Here is an 18370-nt window from a genome sequence, read left to right on the forward strand (position 1 = left end):
TGCTCTGTTCCCTCAGCATATGCCAATAGAAAGTTAGGCAGTTCAATGGTACTTAAGCGGCTGGACTTTTTTTCTATTGCTATATCCTCAGTTTACAATGAGCATGCTGGCTGGACTGTCCAAACAGCATACTCGTTTTTGAATAGTAGTAAACACATTGTACAATCTCTACAAGTCACCATATTGGGATTTGCAAACAAGTGTAAATTAAATTAAAAAGAAAACCAGCAAACTCTTAATATGAAATTGGTTCATTAGTTAACTGAAAACTAAAGTAGATAAAAAGTTATTGAAGGGTATTATTTTAAAGGGAAATCTTGCATACGAACATGAGAAAAATAGCAGATGGAGTATTAGGACCTCAGCATCACTGGCAAAAGCTGAAAAAGGAGGATTTTAGAAGCAAATGTCTCATATGACCTCAGAGCAACTCTGGAATAAGCTACTACACAGCAGCAAAATGGATTTGATAAGTAATAATGCACAAGAAATAAATGGACGTGTCAACTTACTGAAAGCAATATACTGAAAGTCAATCCTGAACATACAATGCTGAAATGTCAAAATGTGAAGAGAACTGGACTTGTCCTCCCTTCAGGACCCATGTTGGCATTTGTTTCAGAGTTTCACTATCAGAGGAGGGATACCGTTTCTTGACTGGCTATCTACTGGTGCAGTGCACATATGTAGTACATTTATACTATATGTAGTACATTTATACTATTAGGTAGAGTGCAACACTAAAGTTTTGACATTTCAGGATTTTACTTTGTTTTATGACTTTCAGTATACTACAATTCAACAAGTTATCACATACCTAAAAATATACAGCAAAACTGGATAACTAATGAACCATGTCACAAATAACTGGCTGCAAGTCTGAAAACCACAGTAATCTAGAAATATTCACCAGAGTGGAATGAAAGCTTTCTAGATACTCAGGTGTCTCTTAGTGATAATCTTACAAGTAAAACAAACCAACACAGCCAAATAAAACATAACCAATCAAATATCTGCATTATTTACAATACAGTGTATTAGGTCAGGTAAAGTTTGAGATTGTGTTGGGGATTATCAAAGCAAAGGTACCGCAATTGCTTCAAGTAAGAGGAAATAGTTGGAGAATTTCTGATTTCTGGTGGAACAAAGCAAAGGTACTGCAATTGATTCAAGGAATATTCTTTTAATAAAAGAGGAAATAGTTGGAGAATTTCTGATTTCTGGTGGAACAGACTTGCATAAAGCAAGAGAACACTTGTGGAAAGGGCATATAAAAATAGTAGCATTCAAGGCAGAGAGACTGTAGCAAATGTCAAAATCAGATATAAGGTGAGCAAGAAGAGTGTTGAAGTTAGGAGAAAGGAGTTAGTTTAATAATAAAAACAGCAAGAAAGCTCTAGTTTTGGTGGTAAGCAAAAAATTAGAATGGTCAGATATCATGTGTGTTTTTTTTTCTGTAGAAGATTACAATTTTATAGGTATGGATGTTGTACAAGAATGTTTTCCCACACCTGTACACAGATGATGCATCTTTAAACCATTATACAGCAGACTAGTAAGCCTGAGTTATCCTGGTAAGCTTGAGAATATTTGGATAACTCAAGACATCTAGAGGCTTTAGGTTCTCATAATTTGCATGAATACACAAGCCAAGTTGCCAGTGCTGTTCTTTTGAAGCAAGTTGCACTCCTTCACACGTCTCCTGCAGCGATCCTTCAGAAACAGGTAACACAGAGACAAGGATAGAAAGAAAAGCATAGATCGCAAAGACACCAAGCAGCAAAAATCCAGTACTTGCATGATAATGCTCTCCTGGAGACATCATCAGGTTTACAGTCAACCTGTTTGTGTAACTTCAAGGAGAAACAGCCGCTTGTCGAAACAATAACTGGTTGCCTTGTTACACCATCAGCAAAACATGTACATACACGATATGATTTATAGGGAGCAGTAACAGTGGCACATTGGCCAACCATGATTTGCAAACTATCAGTAAAAAATCAATATCAAATCCCCCAAAATAGGTATTTGCTGTAAACAATGTCTTAATAAATACAATTGGCACTCTAACCTTCTAACTCTTACTATTAGAAAAACTAGCTCGGTCCCTCAATGGAAGACTATATGAGTTTTTTCTTGGGAAGCATCCAAAGTGAGATTGCTTCAGTTTATTTGGGTATTTCAAAATGGTCAGAAAATGCTAACCCACAAAATTAAGAAAGTACACAAAGAAATTCCAATTTCAGAATACACACAACTTTTATTAAAATTTATCATACTCAAATGTCATAAAACCTCATATAAAATAAAAACATTAAAATGATATAAGAGGCACATAAAGAACTGAATAGTAATGAGCATTTAACATTTTGAACATAATATATACACTACTTACTTTTCATGTCTTTTAAATGTTTCCAGAATCTTTACATACATACCTGGCCCTACTGCTTCACAGCACAATTCATCCCTTCCTTATGATGTACGCATTTCCAGACATTGTTGTCCACTAAAGTACAATTACCACTCAAAAAATCATTTTATGAAGTACAAATACTTGACAGCTAATGTCGCCTTCCCAGGAACAGTAATGTAACTCCTGGACAGCACCAGTAATACTCCTGTCAACTGAATTACTAAAGCACAGAATGCAAATTATGACTTAAAAAGCACTTAACTGGATTATGTCTCTCCCTGTATTTTACTATATTTCTTTATCTCTGGTTTCAGTTTGTTCAGCTACAATAGTTTACAGACACTTATCCCATCAGCCTTTGGGGGGTCCTCCCATGAATCCCTCTGGAATGGGAAATGCAGCTGTCCTCTGAAAGGATGGCATATAAACAAAAGCACATCAGCAAGTGTGCAGTCTCACTGGCTCCTTCAGGAACTTAATGGGCCACTGACACGGCTGATTTCATGCGTGTACATTTGAGAGGGTGTAGACAACACATGATGGAATCCTGTCTGCCAAGGCAAATGCTGATCTAATGGCCCTCTCCTCAGTGGATGCCATGCAGTTATATGCTGTACTACCGCCTGCTGTCCCAGTTTCCATGTGGGGCTTCCAAAGTAATCTGTTCTTCCCTCATGTCCCAGAAAAAATTTCTTTCCTTATTTTCTAATGCTTTCTGCTATACTTCAATATGCAGCATAACACAAGGTAAAATACTATGGAACTTAATATGGATCTGCACATAGTATAAAGATAAAATAGGCCTTGTGTGAAACAGTCTTGAAAAACTTATGCTATAAAGTAATAAGCCTTGCATCACAATGTCAGAGTTATGGTTGACCACTTCCATTTGAATCATAAGCTTAGATCGGGTAAACCTCATCACTAAGGGTTTTTCATCCAGAAAAAAGGAGGTCATTGTCCCACTATACTCATCCCTCATTAGACCCATTATAGAATACAACGCCCCATATCAAGAAACCTGCAACAACTGGAAAGGCCACAGAAATACTTCACTAAAAGAATCACAGGCCTAAAGCAGATGCCCTATGTTGACTGCCTTAAAAACTCGAGCTATACTCTGTTGCATATAGTCTACTCAGAGGCAATCTCTGCTTAACATACAAGGCCATGTCAAACCCAGAGCTGTTGGACATGCTACACTTAAAGAAATCCCAATCCCTCAGAGCCACACGCTTCAGGGATCTAAACCTTGTCATAACAACAAACATATGCTGGAGGGATAGGTTCCTGACCCAGAGACTCTCCAGACTCTGGGACAGACTGCCCATACATGTCAAGCAGATCTCCTCTTTGGCCCTCTTCAAAAGGAACCTTGACGATTGGATGGGAGAAAGGAAATTCACCCCAGAGATCACGTCAGTCTCCCTGATAGACTGGGGTCCAGGAAGTAAATATTGTGGGAAGAAATAGCCAGGGAATTGTTATGGCTAGGCTTGTATAGGCCCTAGGGCAGATAGCAAAGTACCAACCTATGAACCTATAAAGGGATGCCAAAGGTTCATCTGTAAGGCCAAACAGACCACTGCATAATAATCATACACATACACCAACATGCCATATCTAAAAATATAGTAGTAGTATCGTACAAAAGATCACAACAAATGACAAGAACATATCAAACTGGCAGTATACACATTTCTGGCAGTATATAACAAAGACAATGCATGTGTTCATCTATGTTATGCAAAATAAAAAAAATATTAAATATAATTGCTGTCAAATAATCTTCCAATGACAATGCTCAAGACGATGCACAAAAGCAAAATATTTTAAGGGAAAGTTAACAATTGCAGACAATATGGGATCTGCAGATGGCATCTAAAAGTAATGTCTGAAGATCAAAACTTAACATAGAAAATACAAAATATTTCACAGTTAAAACAATGTTAAAACAGGAAATACATGTACAAATCAACCATTTCAAACAAATCTGGAATTATTTTTCGCACTCTCTCAGTGCCATCAGAAAACAAAATAAAGTTCAATAAATTAGTCTTGCAACTCTTTAAAAAAAGGATGCAATAAAGCTCTATCTGCCGTTATCCTTGTAGCTGGGTTCAAGTCCAACAACCTGTATAAGAGATCATATGCTGCATCAGGAACTCTGTTCCATCCCTTTGCATGCAATAATAGATTGTCTGACTGATAAGGCAGTTGTTCTACTGTGCAAGCACTCTGTACGGTTTCCTTGTCAATGTCCATTGCAGAATACGACTCACTGTTACAAGGAGTTTCAGTTGGTGTTTCATGCCAGTTAAAGGTTCCTCTCAATTTTTCACACAGAGTCCTGAAATTCTGAGCAGGAATATCTTTGCTACATACTATGGATTTGCCTAGAATAAGGGGAAAAAAAAAGTCTTAAGCACAGTTTAAAAATTTTTCACATGTATTTCTTGTATTTTTCAAGCCACATACACAATTAGTATATTCTTGATCACAATCTACTAGAGACCCCCCTTCCCTGATGGGTCCTAGGTTTGTCATTTCTTCTCCAGAAATTGGAATTTAGATTTTTCTGTTAGCAAAATCCCACATTTAGGGACATCTGTGCACCTATGTCAATGTATACTATGACTAACTCACTGGCAACACAATATGTTCCCACAACCAGTTTAACCCACACCACCAGTAAAGCACCTGACTCCATATAAAACGGCACTACTTTAAAAAAGTGATAGAAAAACTGGAAAGGGAGGATATTCCTGACTAACCATGAAAAACATTCTAGTAGATCAACCGCTATAAGATCTACTACAGCTAACATTCCTGGAGGAGTCTTAGCCTGGAAGAATCCTAAGCAGTGCCACCACAACTGAGGTAGCAGAGAGACCATACGAGCACAGAACCCAAATGGCCGAGCCATGGGGTACTGACCTCCAAAGTAATGTTTGAAATAATGCCTGAACAGATGGACCACAGACTTAGTGGCCATGGCACAAATGCTGCATTCAAGACATTCCTGCAGTAAACATTGGAAGAAGCCACTCTAGTGTCATGAGCTTTGACTACAGCATTTGCCAATAGTGGACAGCTGACTAAAGGCAAAAGATAAGTTAATCTATTTAAGAGTGGATACTTCGTAGTGATAGGCCTATTCCTCATCGGTGCAAAGGAAATAAATTATTTTCCTCAAATCATGCACACATTAGGAAACTGATTTGAGATTTTGAAATCCAGTACAAGGGGCCATTTCTTTTGTGGTCTCTACCACTACAAAGAATGGGAGACTGGTGGACTAGGTTAAGGACAATTCAACCACCACCTTCAGGCTGAAACTCAAGTTTGCCTTTATGGGACACACTAGGATTTAGGAAATATCAAAGAATTCCCCTACATAGAAGAGGCTTGAATTTCCAAGATTCACTATGTAAGAAGGAATGAACATGGACAACATTTTCCAAGAAATAATCTTCAATAAGTCCAAACTTGTTGGCTTTGATGTCAAATAAGAAAGCCTTTATACCATGAAGTTCAGATGTTCAGGATGGGAGAGGTTCCTCAACCAAGGACACAGATGCACTACTCCTTTAAAAGTAACTGCATAACTATCTGGTGCTGAATCACAAATCTTGTCTATCACAAGATCATGATATGCAATAATTAAAACACCTCCTCCCACAACTGCAGCTCAACCACATTCTTAGACATGCTAATTTCCAAGGATATTAACAGTAGAATTTCCACTGATCTTTAGTGAAAGCCAACTAGAGTGAACCTATTATTCCACACTAAAAGTCTGCATCCCACCAAGACAAAATATAACATGGTTAAATCCCAGGGATACAGGTTAGCTAGAATAACCACAAAGATGGAACCTTTTTTGAGAAACCTTAAAGGAAAACTCCATCTTAGAACTCAAATAACATTTTTTCATTGCATCTTTGTTTTTGAGCAATTATAACGCCTCAAAATTACTCCAAATGCTTCTTTTACAATTTTAATGCATTTATCTCAAAATGGCGGATGATTGGGCCTACCTTGGTAACGTGATCTTGTTTACTTGCTTTCATCCTTTCTTCCCAGAATACATTTCAAGTCCTCTTTATATGACTCATGCTAGACATAGGAAGTGGTGCCATTTTCTCATGCCATTAAGATTGAATGGCAAGACTGAAGCACAGTCATCTAAACACACCTTCTGTAACAGAGCTGCTTCTATATTTACCAGAGTCTCATTTGTGTCCATCACAGCTTGTTCTATGCTATAAATACCGGTTAGCTACTTGCAGCAAAAGAAAGGAGATAAATAACAGGGTTTTGTAAGAGGAGTCTTTTGTAGTCCAGAAAGATCTGGCAAACCCTTCCCACACACTCATGCTGATGTGTGAAAACTCTCACTGCAGTAAATGATTCTTGCTCTACATTTACAAGTGACGAGTAGTAGGACTATAAACTTAGTCTGTCTGCTACTTCCCAATGCTTTCAGTGGAAGGATTTCTCTCTCGCACGAATGATGCAGACGTAAAATGTGATTTACTAGTTCCTCAATTATTTCTGTCATGTTCACCCTCCTTTTTTCTATTTCATATTTATTTATACTTTGGTAACCAGGAAAGTAAACTGGTCCCAGGACCCTTTTCAGCCACCATTTAGGCTATATTGGCAAAGATAATTATTGAAAGCACTTGGCAATAAAGAAAAAATACTGACAGACACTGACCAAGATTACATGTGCAACACATAGCCAGTGTGTGACAGTGACCAACTAAATCAATGAGCAACATTTACTAGAATGTATACATTATGTAGAAAAAAACAGCAGCGTTGAACTAAACAATTTAATAGTTGAGTGCTTTCATCCGCTGATATAGCAAGACGTTTACACCAGAACCACAATGCACAAATTCAGTTCCATCTAGTCTAGGGCGAGATGGAACTGAATTTGTGCATTGTGATTCTGGTGTAAACGTCTTGCTATATCAGCGGATGAAAGCGCTCAACTACTAAATTGTTTGGGTCAACGCTGCTGTTGTCTTTCTATATATTGGTCATTTGTTTCGTTTTGTGATTTAGAATGTATACATTAATAATGCTTAGCTATACTATGTTGTTCATTGCATGCACACACTGCAAACACAAATATATATATATATATATATATATATATATATATATATATATATATATATATATGTATGTGTGTGTGTGTGCATTTCTGTACATTTGTGTATAAAGAACACGAGTACAAAAGCTTAGAAGTGTATGTGTATATGCATTTAAACATAGCCAAGTACTTCCGATTTCCTTTTCTTAGTGTTTTTAATGCAAGGGCACATAGTAAATGTATGTTTAAGTAAAATCAGCTGTATATTATGGTTGCACTCAACAATGTAAGGACTGACTCAGTCAATGGGAATCTCTTACAATGGATCTGCATCCCCCTCTGGAAGGATGTCACAAAAGCATACAAGACCTTTTTATGAACAGTATATCAGTGCACCTAGTTGATAGGGTTGCCACCTGACTCTTTCTGCAATTCTGGCCTGTGTATGTGAGGGCGGGGGGCTTGAAAATGGAAAGTGCATCGATACTTTTAAAGTATTTTCTGACTTCTCTAAATGTCACAGAAAACGGATATGATATTTAAGTTACCTTAACATATAAACTATTATAAATAACCTTTAAAACTTAGCAATTCAATACTATATTGCTGCTTATGTAAATTTGTCAGAAGAGTTGACAATTGCCTTTAAACCCCGGACTAATCTAATTGCTTTGTTTGCTATGAAAGGGGAATGTTAAGTTCTCCTCCCCTCTGCAATAAAAAGTGGAAAACAGTTCCACAGCTTTATATCCGCTGCTGTGCTCCTGACATTACCAGGATTCATTTCCCATCTTAAGATTGACAGCAGTAACCGACAGGGTGAACTATGCCTATATGTCATGCAAGTGGAGACTTGATTTCTCTGCAAAGTATGTGAGAAGAGGAGTTAAAAAAAGTAGGTGGGCTTTCCCTTCCTTTGCCTCCAATGCAAGGAAATAAGTTTTAAAAAGTACAAGTAGGTTTCGGGTACCTACACAATGGTGGAACCATACTGTAGGGAGAAAAGAAACCTAGCAAATGAGTTAAACTGTATGAGAGGGTGAAGTTTTCCTTTAACAATCTGGAAAAATGATCGTTCAGCAAGGGGATACAAGACCCAAATGTTAAACATTTTTAAATCCATCATCAAGCTTAAAAATACCAATGCACCTACACTAAACCCATTGGAAGAATTTAAGAAATTTGTGCACAATAAGTCAAACGACTACTGTATACTGAACTATACTATGGATTTTCATTGAACCAAGATGATAATCAAGGAAAAGTGGGCCAAAATAACAGAAAACCCTTATCTTGTAGACATTTTGAGCCCCAACTTTTGTATACAGGAAGACTAGAAATATTAGGAGCTTTGTAGAAGGGAAACCTAAACCACAGGAAAGGAACATGAAAAAATGTAAAACAAGCTGTTCATTTTGTGTCTACATTCAAGAGGGAGACTTTTTATTGCCCATATTTAAATAAATGTAAGACTAATGTAAATGGAGACTGCAACTCTATACAAGTTGTTTACAGGGCTAGTTGCAATGGATGTGATGCATTTTATTTGGGAGAGACTATTAATAAACTGAAACAAAGGATTTCAGGTCCATCAGAGATCTGGTCTAAATGTAGAAACAATGCCCTGGCCAGACTCAACTCCACAGAAGACACTCCAAGTTTAAATTTTAAATACTTGACTGCACAGACCTCACTGAACTTGAAGGAGACACTTCAAATACTTTAGAAAAACAAAAACTCATGTGGCACCCAAGCCTGAACTCTTTTAGAAAGCCTGGACTAAAATATTATTGCTCACTGAAAAGTGTACTAGAGCTAAGAAAGTTGCCCCATTGTTTCAGACTGAAGGTGTGAACTTTATTTGCATTTATCAACAATGTTATTAACTATTAATTTTGTAAATGCCATTTTAAAATGTAATATTATGGAAGTGGCTTATTAATTTTGTTTTAGTGGATACATTAGTATACAAATATTTATCTGTTTATAACCATTTTTAAATATTTATTCTAATTATATGTCTATTTTGTACTATTAGAATCAGTGCACATTCATAAGACTCAGTTTTTATACCTATGACTTTTGACAACTATAGGACTGCATCAGAGCAGTATGTGCATATTCCACAGATGTCATGACATTTTATTAATTCTTGTTTACAACTTTTTAGTGCAAACATGGACAGCTTTAATAGCTACACTCATCAGTGAGGGGTTGAATGCTACTTATTTTACCTGGCTCAGATAAATTAACTTCTGATTTTAAAAGGTAGACTAAAGTCCATTTATTTTTTTAAACAAACAGCAGAGCTAGATTCTGTAGAGCACATGCATGATTTCTGTGACCGTTTATTTTTTTTTAGATTGTAATTTTTTAATGCACATCATCAGGAAGGACTTTCAGCAGAACAGACACCAACCACCATACTAGTATCAGAGCCAACACCAGTACCAACACCAAAGTCAGAGTCCCAGGGCCGGTCCCACTTACCAGAAACACGAGGAATACTATCCAGAGGGTACAAGAAGAATTTTAGCACACTCAAACTCCATCCAGGAACCCCAAAGGCAACAGAAGGACCAAACAGTGGACTGGGGTGAGGGAAATGAGGTACCTGGACAATCCAATCTACAGCCCAGGTCCTGGGTCAGATGGAGGAACCAGCCACAGTACTAACTTGTACGCTAATCTGGAACTACTCCAATCAACAACTGTCTGACAATGAAATAAGTGTACTCTCTAAAGGGCTTACCTTTGTACCCAACTGCAGAAGCTATGCAGCCCCATGTACTTTAGACTAAGAGTTGCATCAGAAAACTCAAATTAAAAATACAATTCCATGGCAAGGCTAAGAATTGTGAAAATGAACCCAGTGAAGAGACAATACAGACCCAGCAGCTACTTCCCTCCCTTGCACCAAACACTAGCTGCATTTAAAGTGCAACGTGAATAGACATGAGAAAATTGCTATGGAAACTACCAAAGAAAAAGAAACCTCACACGTGGAGAGAAAAGCATTAACTGAACTGGAACGTAATAAGTCTAATGCACAATGAAGGCTGACAAGGGAGGAGTAATACTAGTGACTAATACTAAAAATTACAATCTGAGAATAGAATAAATGCTGAATGACATGAATTTTTATGAGAATTATACTTTGGACTGAGACTTACAAAGCCATGTCTGACCCAGCTCTGTTAGAAATGCTACATCTAAAGAAATCCCAATCCCTCCGCACCACACGCTCCAGAGACTTCAACCTCATTACCACAATCAACAGAACATGCTGGAGGGACAGGTTCATAACAGAGCGACTGGCCAATGCTCTAGAATAGACTTCCCATGCATGTCAAGCAGAGCACCTCACTAGCCCTCTTCAAGAGGAATCTTGATGAGTGGATGGGAAATGGAAAGTTCACCCCGGGGGGTAACTCCAGTGGCTATACTTGATAGAGGCACTGGGAACTAACGACAGGCGGCACAATGCCAGGGCACTTCTATGGGCTGGTAAAAGCCCCAGGGCCATTAGCCTAGTACACACCTATGAACCTATATGATGACTGGAATACCAACCTTACAGCATTATATGAAGATCATCTGATTACAGACAATCTGTACAATTATTTATGGACCCCCCCCCCTTTACTCGTTTTTTGGAATACTGAAACTTCATAAAAATAAAGATAACCCACCATACAGGCCAGTGGTGGTGGCAAGCAGGGATCCCTTATAGAAACAATGTCCATATACCTAGATTATCTATTGAAACCTCTAGTAGAGAACAGAGCATAAATAAAATATTCTATGGACTTTGAGAAAAATAAAAAACATTGTTGTTGAAGCTAACAGAATCTTGGTAACAATTATATACTGTGCTTCTCACAATTACTGCATAGAACCAGCTGTGGATTCTTTTAAAAGACACCATAATGGTACACTGACGCAGCTAGAAAAGTTAAGCTCATTAATTTGGTACTGGATTTTAAATTCTTTACTTTCAATGGAAAATATTACAAGCAAAAAAGACTGGAATTACAATGGGGTAACAATGCCTACCAGTATAGCCGTGGGCAAGTGGAGAGAGGATTTTGTGCTCACCAACAGAAATTTCATGCAGCATATCTCATGTTATTTGTTTTATCGATATTTTTATTGTATGAAAAGGTTACACTTTTCAGCTACAAGAATTTATCAGGTACCTCAATCTAATGACTACCCTCCTGTACTTCTCTTCCCACAGCTACAGCTCAAACACAGTCTTGGACATGGTAATTTACAAGGACATTAACAGAGCAGAATTTCCACTGCTCTTTACCGAAGAGACTAGAGTGAACTTCTTACACCACAGTAGAAGTCTACATTCCACAAAACAAAATATAAACTGAAGTTGAGGGTGGCCTAATGGTTAAGGTGTTTGCCTTACAAACACAAGGTGCAGGGTTTGAGTCTCACAAGGGATAATTGGCTAGGCTTACAATGGCTCATAAGGGCAGTTAACTTAGTACTAATCTATAAACCCAAGTCCCAGGGATATAGGTTAGCTAGAATAACCACAAAGATGGAACTTTTTCTGAAAACCTTAACAATTTGGAAAACTACTTCTTGGCAAGTGGGTATGAGAACCAAATGCTAAACATTTTTGAACCAATCAGAGCTTAAAAATACCAATGCACCTACACTAAACTGACCCACTGGAAGAATTTAAGAAATCTGTGGAAAATAAATCAAAAGACAGCTGCATACTGAAATATACTATGGATTTTCATTGTATCAAGATCATTATCAAAGAGAACTGGGCCATAATAACAGAAAGCCCTGATCTTGTAGATATTATGAAGCCCAGACTTTTGTATATAGGAATGCTAAAAATATTAGGAGCTTTTGTAGAAGGGAAACCTAAATCACAAGAAAGGAACATAGAAAAAATGTGAAAACTGTTCATTTTGCTTCTACATTCAAGAGGGAGACTTTTTACTGCCCATGTTTACAGAAACTTAAGACTAATGCAGACAGACTGCAACTCTACGCAAATTGTTTACAGGGCTAGCTGCATTTGATATGATGCATTCTATGTCGGACAGACTATTAATAAACTGAAATGAAGGATTTCAGGCCATCTATCCCAGGTCCTATCTAAATGTAGAAACGCCCTGACCAGACACCTTCAACTCAACAGAAGACCATGGGTTTAAATTTCAAATACTTTCACATAGACCTCACTGAACTTGGAGACATCCCAAATACTTTTCTGAAACAAGAACTTGTGGCAACTAAAGCTGAACTCTTTTAGAAAGCCTGGACTAAACTATTATTGCTCACAAAGTGTACTAGAGCTAAGAAAGTTGCCCCAATGTTTACTACACTGAAGGTGTGAACTTCATCTGCATTTATTTGCAATTAATTTTATTAACTACTAATTTTGTAAATGTAATTTTAAACTTTAATATCATGGTAGTGGCTTACTAATCAATTTTCTTTTAGCGGATACATTAATATACAAATATTTGTTTATAACATTTTTTAATATTTAAATGTTTATTCTAATTATATCTTCATTTTTGTACTGTTATTAGAATCAGGGACATTTATACCACACTTTCTCACATTTTTATTATTAGGACTTTTGATTACCATGGAACTGCATTAGAGCAGTATGTGCATGTTCCGCAGATGTCATACACAAGAATTAATAAAATGTCATAACTTAAGTGCAAACATGGACAGCTTTAACAGCTACACATATTAGTGAGGAGTTGAATGCTACTTATTTTAGCTGGCTCAGGCAGATTAACTTTTGAATGTTTTAAATGGTCGACTAATGTTTAAAAAAAAAAGACCAAACAGCAGAGCTTGATTCCAATATAGCACATGGAAGATTTTCATGACAATTTAGCCTTTTTAGGTTGTAATTTTTTAATCCACAGTATTTGAGCATAACTACAAACATACTGAGTATTAGTGAGAGATGTACTAAATGCTTATATTGGCTCTAACATTATAACATTCATAAGTTTTAAACGGGGTTCTGTTTATACATTTTTTCTAGGGTTAGCAGATCTGAGCGAATATCACTACTTTGAGCATGAGCAACAGTTTTTCTGCTAGATTTTTCAAAAAGAGTATATATTTACATATAAATATATTTTATATATATTATAGACTTCGGAGTTTATTTTACTTAAATTCTTTAATAGATTTTTCGTTTGAGATAAATAACTCGTATATATTCAAGTGTTTGGTAGGTATTTATTTAGATTTATTTTTTGTACTAGTTTATTAAATACATATTTTCACCCAACAAAATGTAGCGTTAGATATTTAATTTTTAGTTGCTTTTCCCACTTGACACAAACCTGAAGTTCTAATAGACAAACGATCCATGTTAAAAACGTTTCTGAATGTTGATAAAAAAAACTTAAGGAATTCTGAATACTTGTGTTACCTTGTTCTTTTTTGATACTACAATGAAATGCTTTCAGGAAGTTTTAGCAATTAATGCGTAATTTTTAGTTTAACCTTTAGTTTAGTTTAATATACTCTGGAATCACAGAGCCTGAATTAGGGTAGCACTGTGTTGAATATCACACTGGCATATGGAGTGAAGGGGTATTTAACAAGTAAACATGCTAATTGTCTTTTACAGCACAGCTACCCTAGTAAACCACTCCCATGCTTTTAAATAGGTACATAAATGGAATGGAAAATTTCTACACTTTATTCTTTTTTTTCCCCCAACTATTATTTGGATCGCTTGTGTTTTTAATAAAGAAGACTAGATTTGAACTAGCTTGTACTTCCCTACTTTCCAAAGTATAAATCCACCAAGAAAGTGTATTTCTACCATCTATTAGGTGGGATATTCACAGCATGGGTTTTATTAGATGCATGGACTCTAGGTAATCTTAGATCTTCACACACAAAAGTTCCCTCGTTTTTGGACCCAGTATATTGACGTACTGGGTTTGAGAGACTGTGGGAAAGCATGAAGACTTGTTTGTTTCAAAAACATATACTCTCCAACCATATAACTGAGAGAATTCATTGTGTTTGAGACGTCAAAATCACTTGCGGGTGATAGGAACTATCGACCTATTAGCGTGACGAGCCTGGTCTGCAAGGCCATGGAACGTATCATGGAACTCAGACATCAGTAACATCCAAACTCTGGATCCCACCCAGTTCGGGTTTGTGAAAGGCAGATCATGCCTCCTGAACCTGATCGGCTTCTTTGAGGCAGTCACCAAAGCCGTGGGCGAGGGTAAGGTAGTTCACACAGCCTATCTTGACCTCGCCAAGGCTTGACACCATTCCCCATTCTGGAATTATAGCTAAACTCACTAAACTAGGTATAAATCCCCATGTCACAAGATGGGTTGCCAACTGGCTCACTGACAGAACCCACACTGTAAAAGTTGCAGACTCCAAATCTGACCTCAAAGCAGTCACAAGTGGAGTACCACAGGGTTCCATCCTGGGACCTCTCCCGTTTGGTATCTACTACTCTAAGTACAGGCTAGCACAGAAGACATAAGGCTAATGAAGTTCGCAGATTACTGCAAACTAGGAGCCATAGTCAAGTCCCCAAATGATGTGGACATCGTACAGAAGGGCCTCACAGACAGATGCCTGGTGTCAAAGCCATGGCCTCAAGCTCATTGCCAAAAAGTGCAGTGTCATCCCCTTTGGTAAAAACTCTGTACCCATGAACTACCACAGGCAGCAATCTACTTAACACCGAATGCGTGATGAGACCTTGGGACCCAGGTGGACAGTAGTCTCTCCTTTGATAGGCACATCGCCACAGTAGTCAGGAACTCCTCCTTCGTGGCACACCTCATCATAAAAGGGTTCTCATCCAGGAAAAAAGATGTCATTGTTCCCCCTCTACTAGTCATTCATTAGACCCATTGTAGAGTACAACGCCCCTTTTGGAATATACCTCAAGACATCTGCAGCAGCTGGAAAGGCCACAGAAGTACCTTAGAAAGAGGATTTACTGGCCTCAAACAAATGCCCTACACTGACTGCCTCACAAAACTCCAGCTTTACTCCGTAGCATATCGCCTACTCCGAGGTGATCTCTGCCTAACATATAAAGCTAAGTCAAACCCAGAGCTGTTGGACATGCTACACCTAAAGAAATCCCAATCCCTCTGAGCTACAAGCTCTAGGGACCTAAACCTGGTCACCACAATAAACAGGACATGCTGGAGGGATAGATTCCTGTTCCCAGAGACTTCCTATACTCTGGAACAAGCTACCCATCTATGTCAAGCAAAATTCTTCATTAGCACTCAAGAAAAATCTTGATGAGTGGATGGGAAATAGGAAATACACCCAGGGGATCACTTGTCTCTGCTGGACAGTGGCACAGGAAATTAACTTTCTTGGGTGGCGTAAGCTATGGAACCTTGCTGGCTAGGCTTGCGTAGGCCCTTGGGCCGATAGCCTAGTACCTACCTATGAACCCTAGAGAAACTCAGAACTGTTCCCACTTGGAGGCAAGAGCCTGCCAAGGGATGGCTTTCTGACAGTGGCAACTTAGTAATGGAGTAAGGGGTTAAATTCTGCACAGCTTTCCCATTTTGTAAGGATTTAAAGAGATTCACAGCTGCAGGACCAAACAGATATTGTTTATACAGAGGGGAATCCAGGAGTTTGGCCTTGACATCCTCCAGTAAAGCCTAGAGTCTTAACCAGGAATACATGCATATAACAGACCCTGAAGCAGATGCCCTTGAAGATGCACCTGCAGAATCATAACCTCACTTAACACTGCCTAGCTACCCGACAGGCAGAGTTGACCAAAGTCAGAGCAGAATACTTATCGGATTCTGGCACAGCACTGATTACATCACCAAGATTAAATAAGACAAAGAAAGGGAAATCACAGCCAAGCCATAGGAAAGTTTTTTTAATAAAGAAAATTGAGCAGCAGGAGGCTGAGATTTGGGGTTCAAGGAAGCATTAGTGACGGTATCCAAAAGGACCTCCAGGACAGTGGAGTGGGGGATGCGGTGTGTGGCTGAGGGTTTAGGAGCATCCATGTGCAGGAGATCATAGTATACCTGTTGTGCATCTGTGACCCTAGTGCCTTACCATTTAAAATGTTGCATCATTTTGACCATGTATCTCTGAAAGAGCTACTCCAAAGGAGATAAGATGTGGTCATCATAAGAAGATGCAGGAAAATTGATGTGGGATGAATACACTAGAGAATAATCTGTTTAGGACTCAAGCTGCTTAAGCTTCTTTGATAGTGGCTGGATGGTAGGGCAGAAAGATTCAGAAAATGTGCAGCGTGCAAGTTCTTTGAGCCTTTGGTTGTCTAAATAAATCTTTAAGGAAGAGAGACAGCTGCAGAGGGGTCTTTAGGATGAAGGACTACAATAGTTTGTAGTTATGCTCAGCACCTAGGCAAAAATGACACTTTAGGTGGTAATCCCCATGAGGAATTTGGCTCCCACAGTCCCAATTCCCTTTTTGTACAACATGTACAAAAGTTAGAAGAAGCAATTAGAAAAGAGAGAGTCCTCAACATGGTACTTACCATCACAAAGGCTATGAAGCTCTAGTAGTTGCACATTTCACAGACTAAAGCGAAAGTAGTTCTGCTTTCTGGCTAGCAGCAATGAAGTTCCGAGGTAATATTCACTTGTTAGTCCCTTATATATCTCAAACTTTTGGATTTAGGTCAATTTTGGACATATGACACGAGAGGAAGACGTGCAGGTTTTTATATGCTGGTTAGATGTAAGGTTATTTTTGGCAGGATATCCCATCTGTCAGTAATACTACAACAGAGATCTTGGAAAAACATGAAGAGTTGATCATGTGATTACTGGCTCAACACATCAAGTGACTATCATAAGGAGTACTTCTTGAGCTATAGTTTAAGGACACTGGAATAGGTATGGTAGTTATTCTACAAAAGATGAGCTTGCTAAAAATTTAACATATGCAAGGCAGATGGAAGGAGGTACAGAGGAAAACTGTGGTGCCATTTTACCTGTGCAGCACAGATGCTATGAAATTGTAGATAAACTGGCACATATGGTCAAATGGTTTACACACATAAGCCTGCAAGGCAAAGCTAGACGATGTAATGATGAAATGCAAGATTAATTGGAGTCCCTGAAGAATAACTTGATTGTTTGGATTTTATGAAGTAGAAAGTGGTTCCAAAGAGTCAATGGATTTTGCAAAGGTTCATAATTTACCTCGGACTGTTGGAAAAAGTCACAGGGAAGCCTTATGCAATACTGGTAGTCGGTAATTTGTTATGGGAAGGAACAGATGGTTTGGGAGATTTGAGCTACTAAATGAAATCTGGTCAGCTGGGTCATATTCTGGTCTTTATGCTACGATACTAGGTTTCAGTTCTTTGTGTGAACTGTGGAAAAGGTTCACTATGTTGCTTCTGAAAAGAATGTTTGTATTATTACTTGCTTCAAATATAGAAAAGTTTAGCTTGGCCATACTTGAGTTACAAGGTTTTAAATGCAATACAAAACCAGGCCTATTTGAAAATTTGACAAATTAGAACATCTACTGCTGTGGCTGTGATGGGGAGGGAATTGCATTTTGTTTTTGGTCAGTATCAAGGCTGATGTGATGTCTGATGAGTGTTGAAAATAGTGATTGATGGCAAGTGTAAGGTGGATGTGTATGGAGATACACAAGTGTGCCTCCTTTGAGCAGAATGGTCATACTCCTGTTGAGACGATATTGTTGCACGTTTAATACAATTGAGTCCATGGTGGTAGGCATTTGTGAAGGCATACCTATGGCTAACTCTGTTATTTTTTAAATGGCCTGACAGAAGGAATAAATACTGGAGACTTGGT

The 18370-nt window shown here is 38.0% G+C and overlaps 1 protein-coding gene across 1 annotated transcript in view; it reads right to left on the bottom strand.

Annotated features, from left to right (window-relative positions):
* Positions 1-3859: 3859 nt before the first annotated feature.
* The window catches only part of CDC7 (cell division cycle 7), a gene marked incomplete at its 5' end in the record, with an annotated part of 543172 nt that continues 528661 nt past the window's right edge, over positions 3860-18370 (bottom strand). Inside the window, 1 exon segment of the mRNA XM_044086817.1 lies at positions 3860-4812. Within this exon segment, the coding sequence (XP_043942752.1) occupies positions 4469-4812 (344 nt within the window).

Source organism: Protopterus annectens, chromosome 10.part0 (assembly GCF_019279795.1).
Source record: "Protopterus annectens isolate FY-2018-M chromosome 10.part0, PAN1.0, whole genome shotgun sequence".
Taxonomy (NCBI): Eukaryota; Metazoa; Chordata; order Ceratodontiformes; family Protopteridae; genus Protopterus; species Protopterus annectens.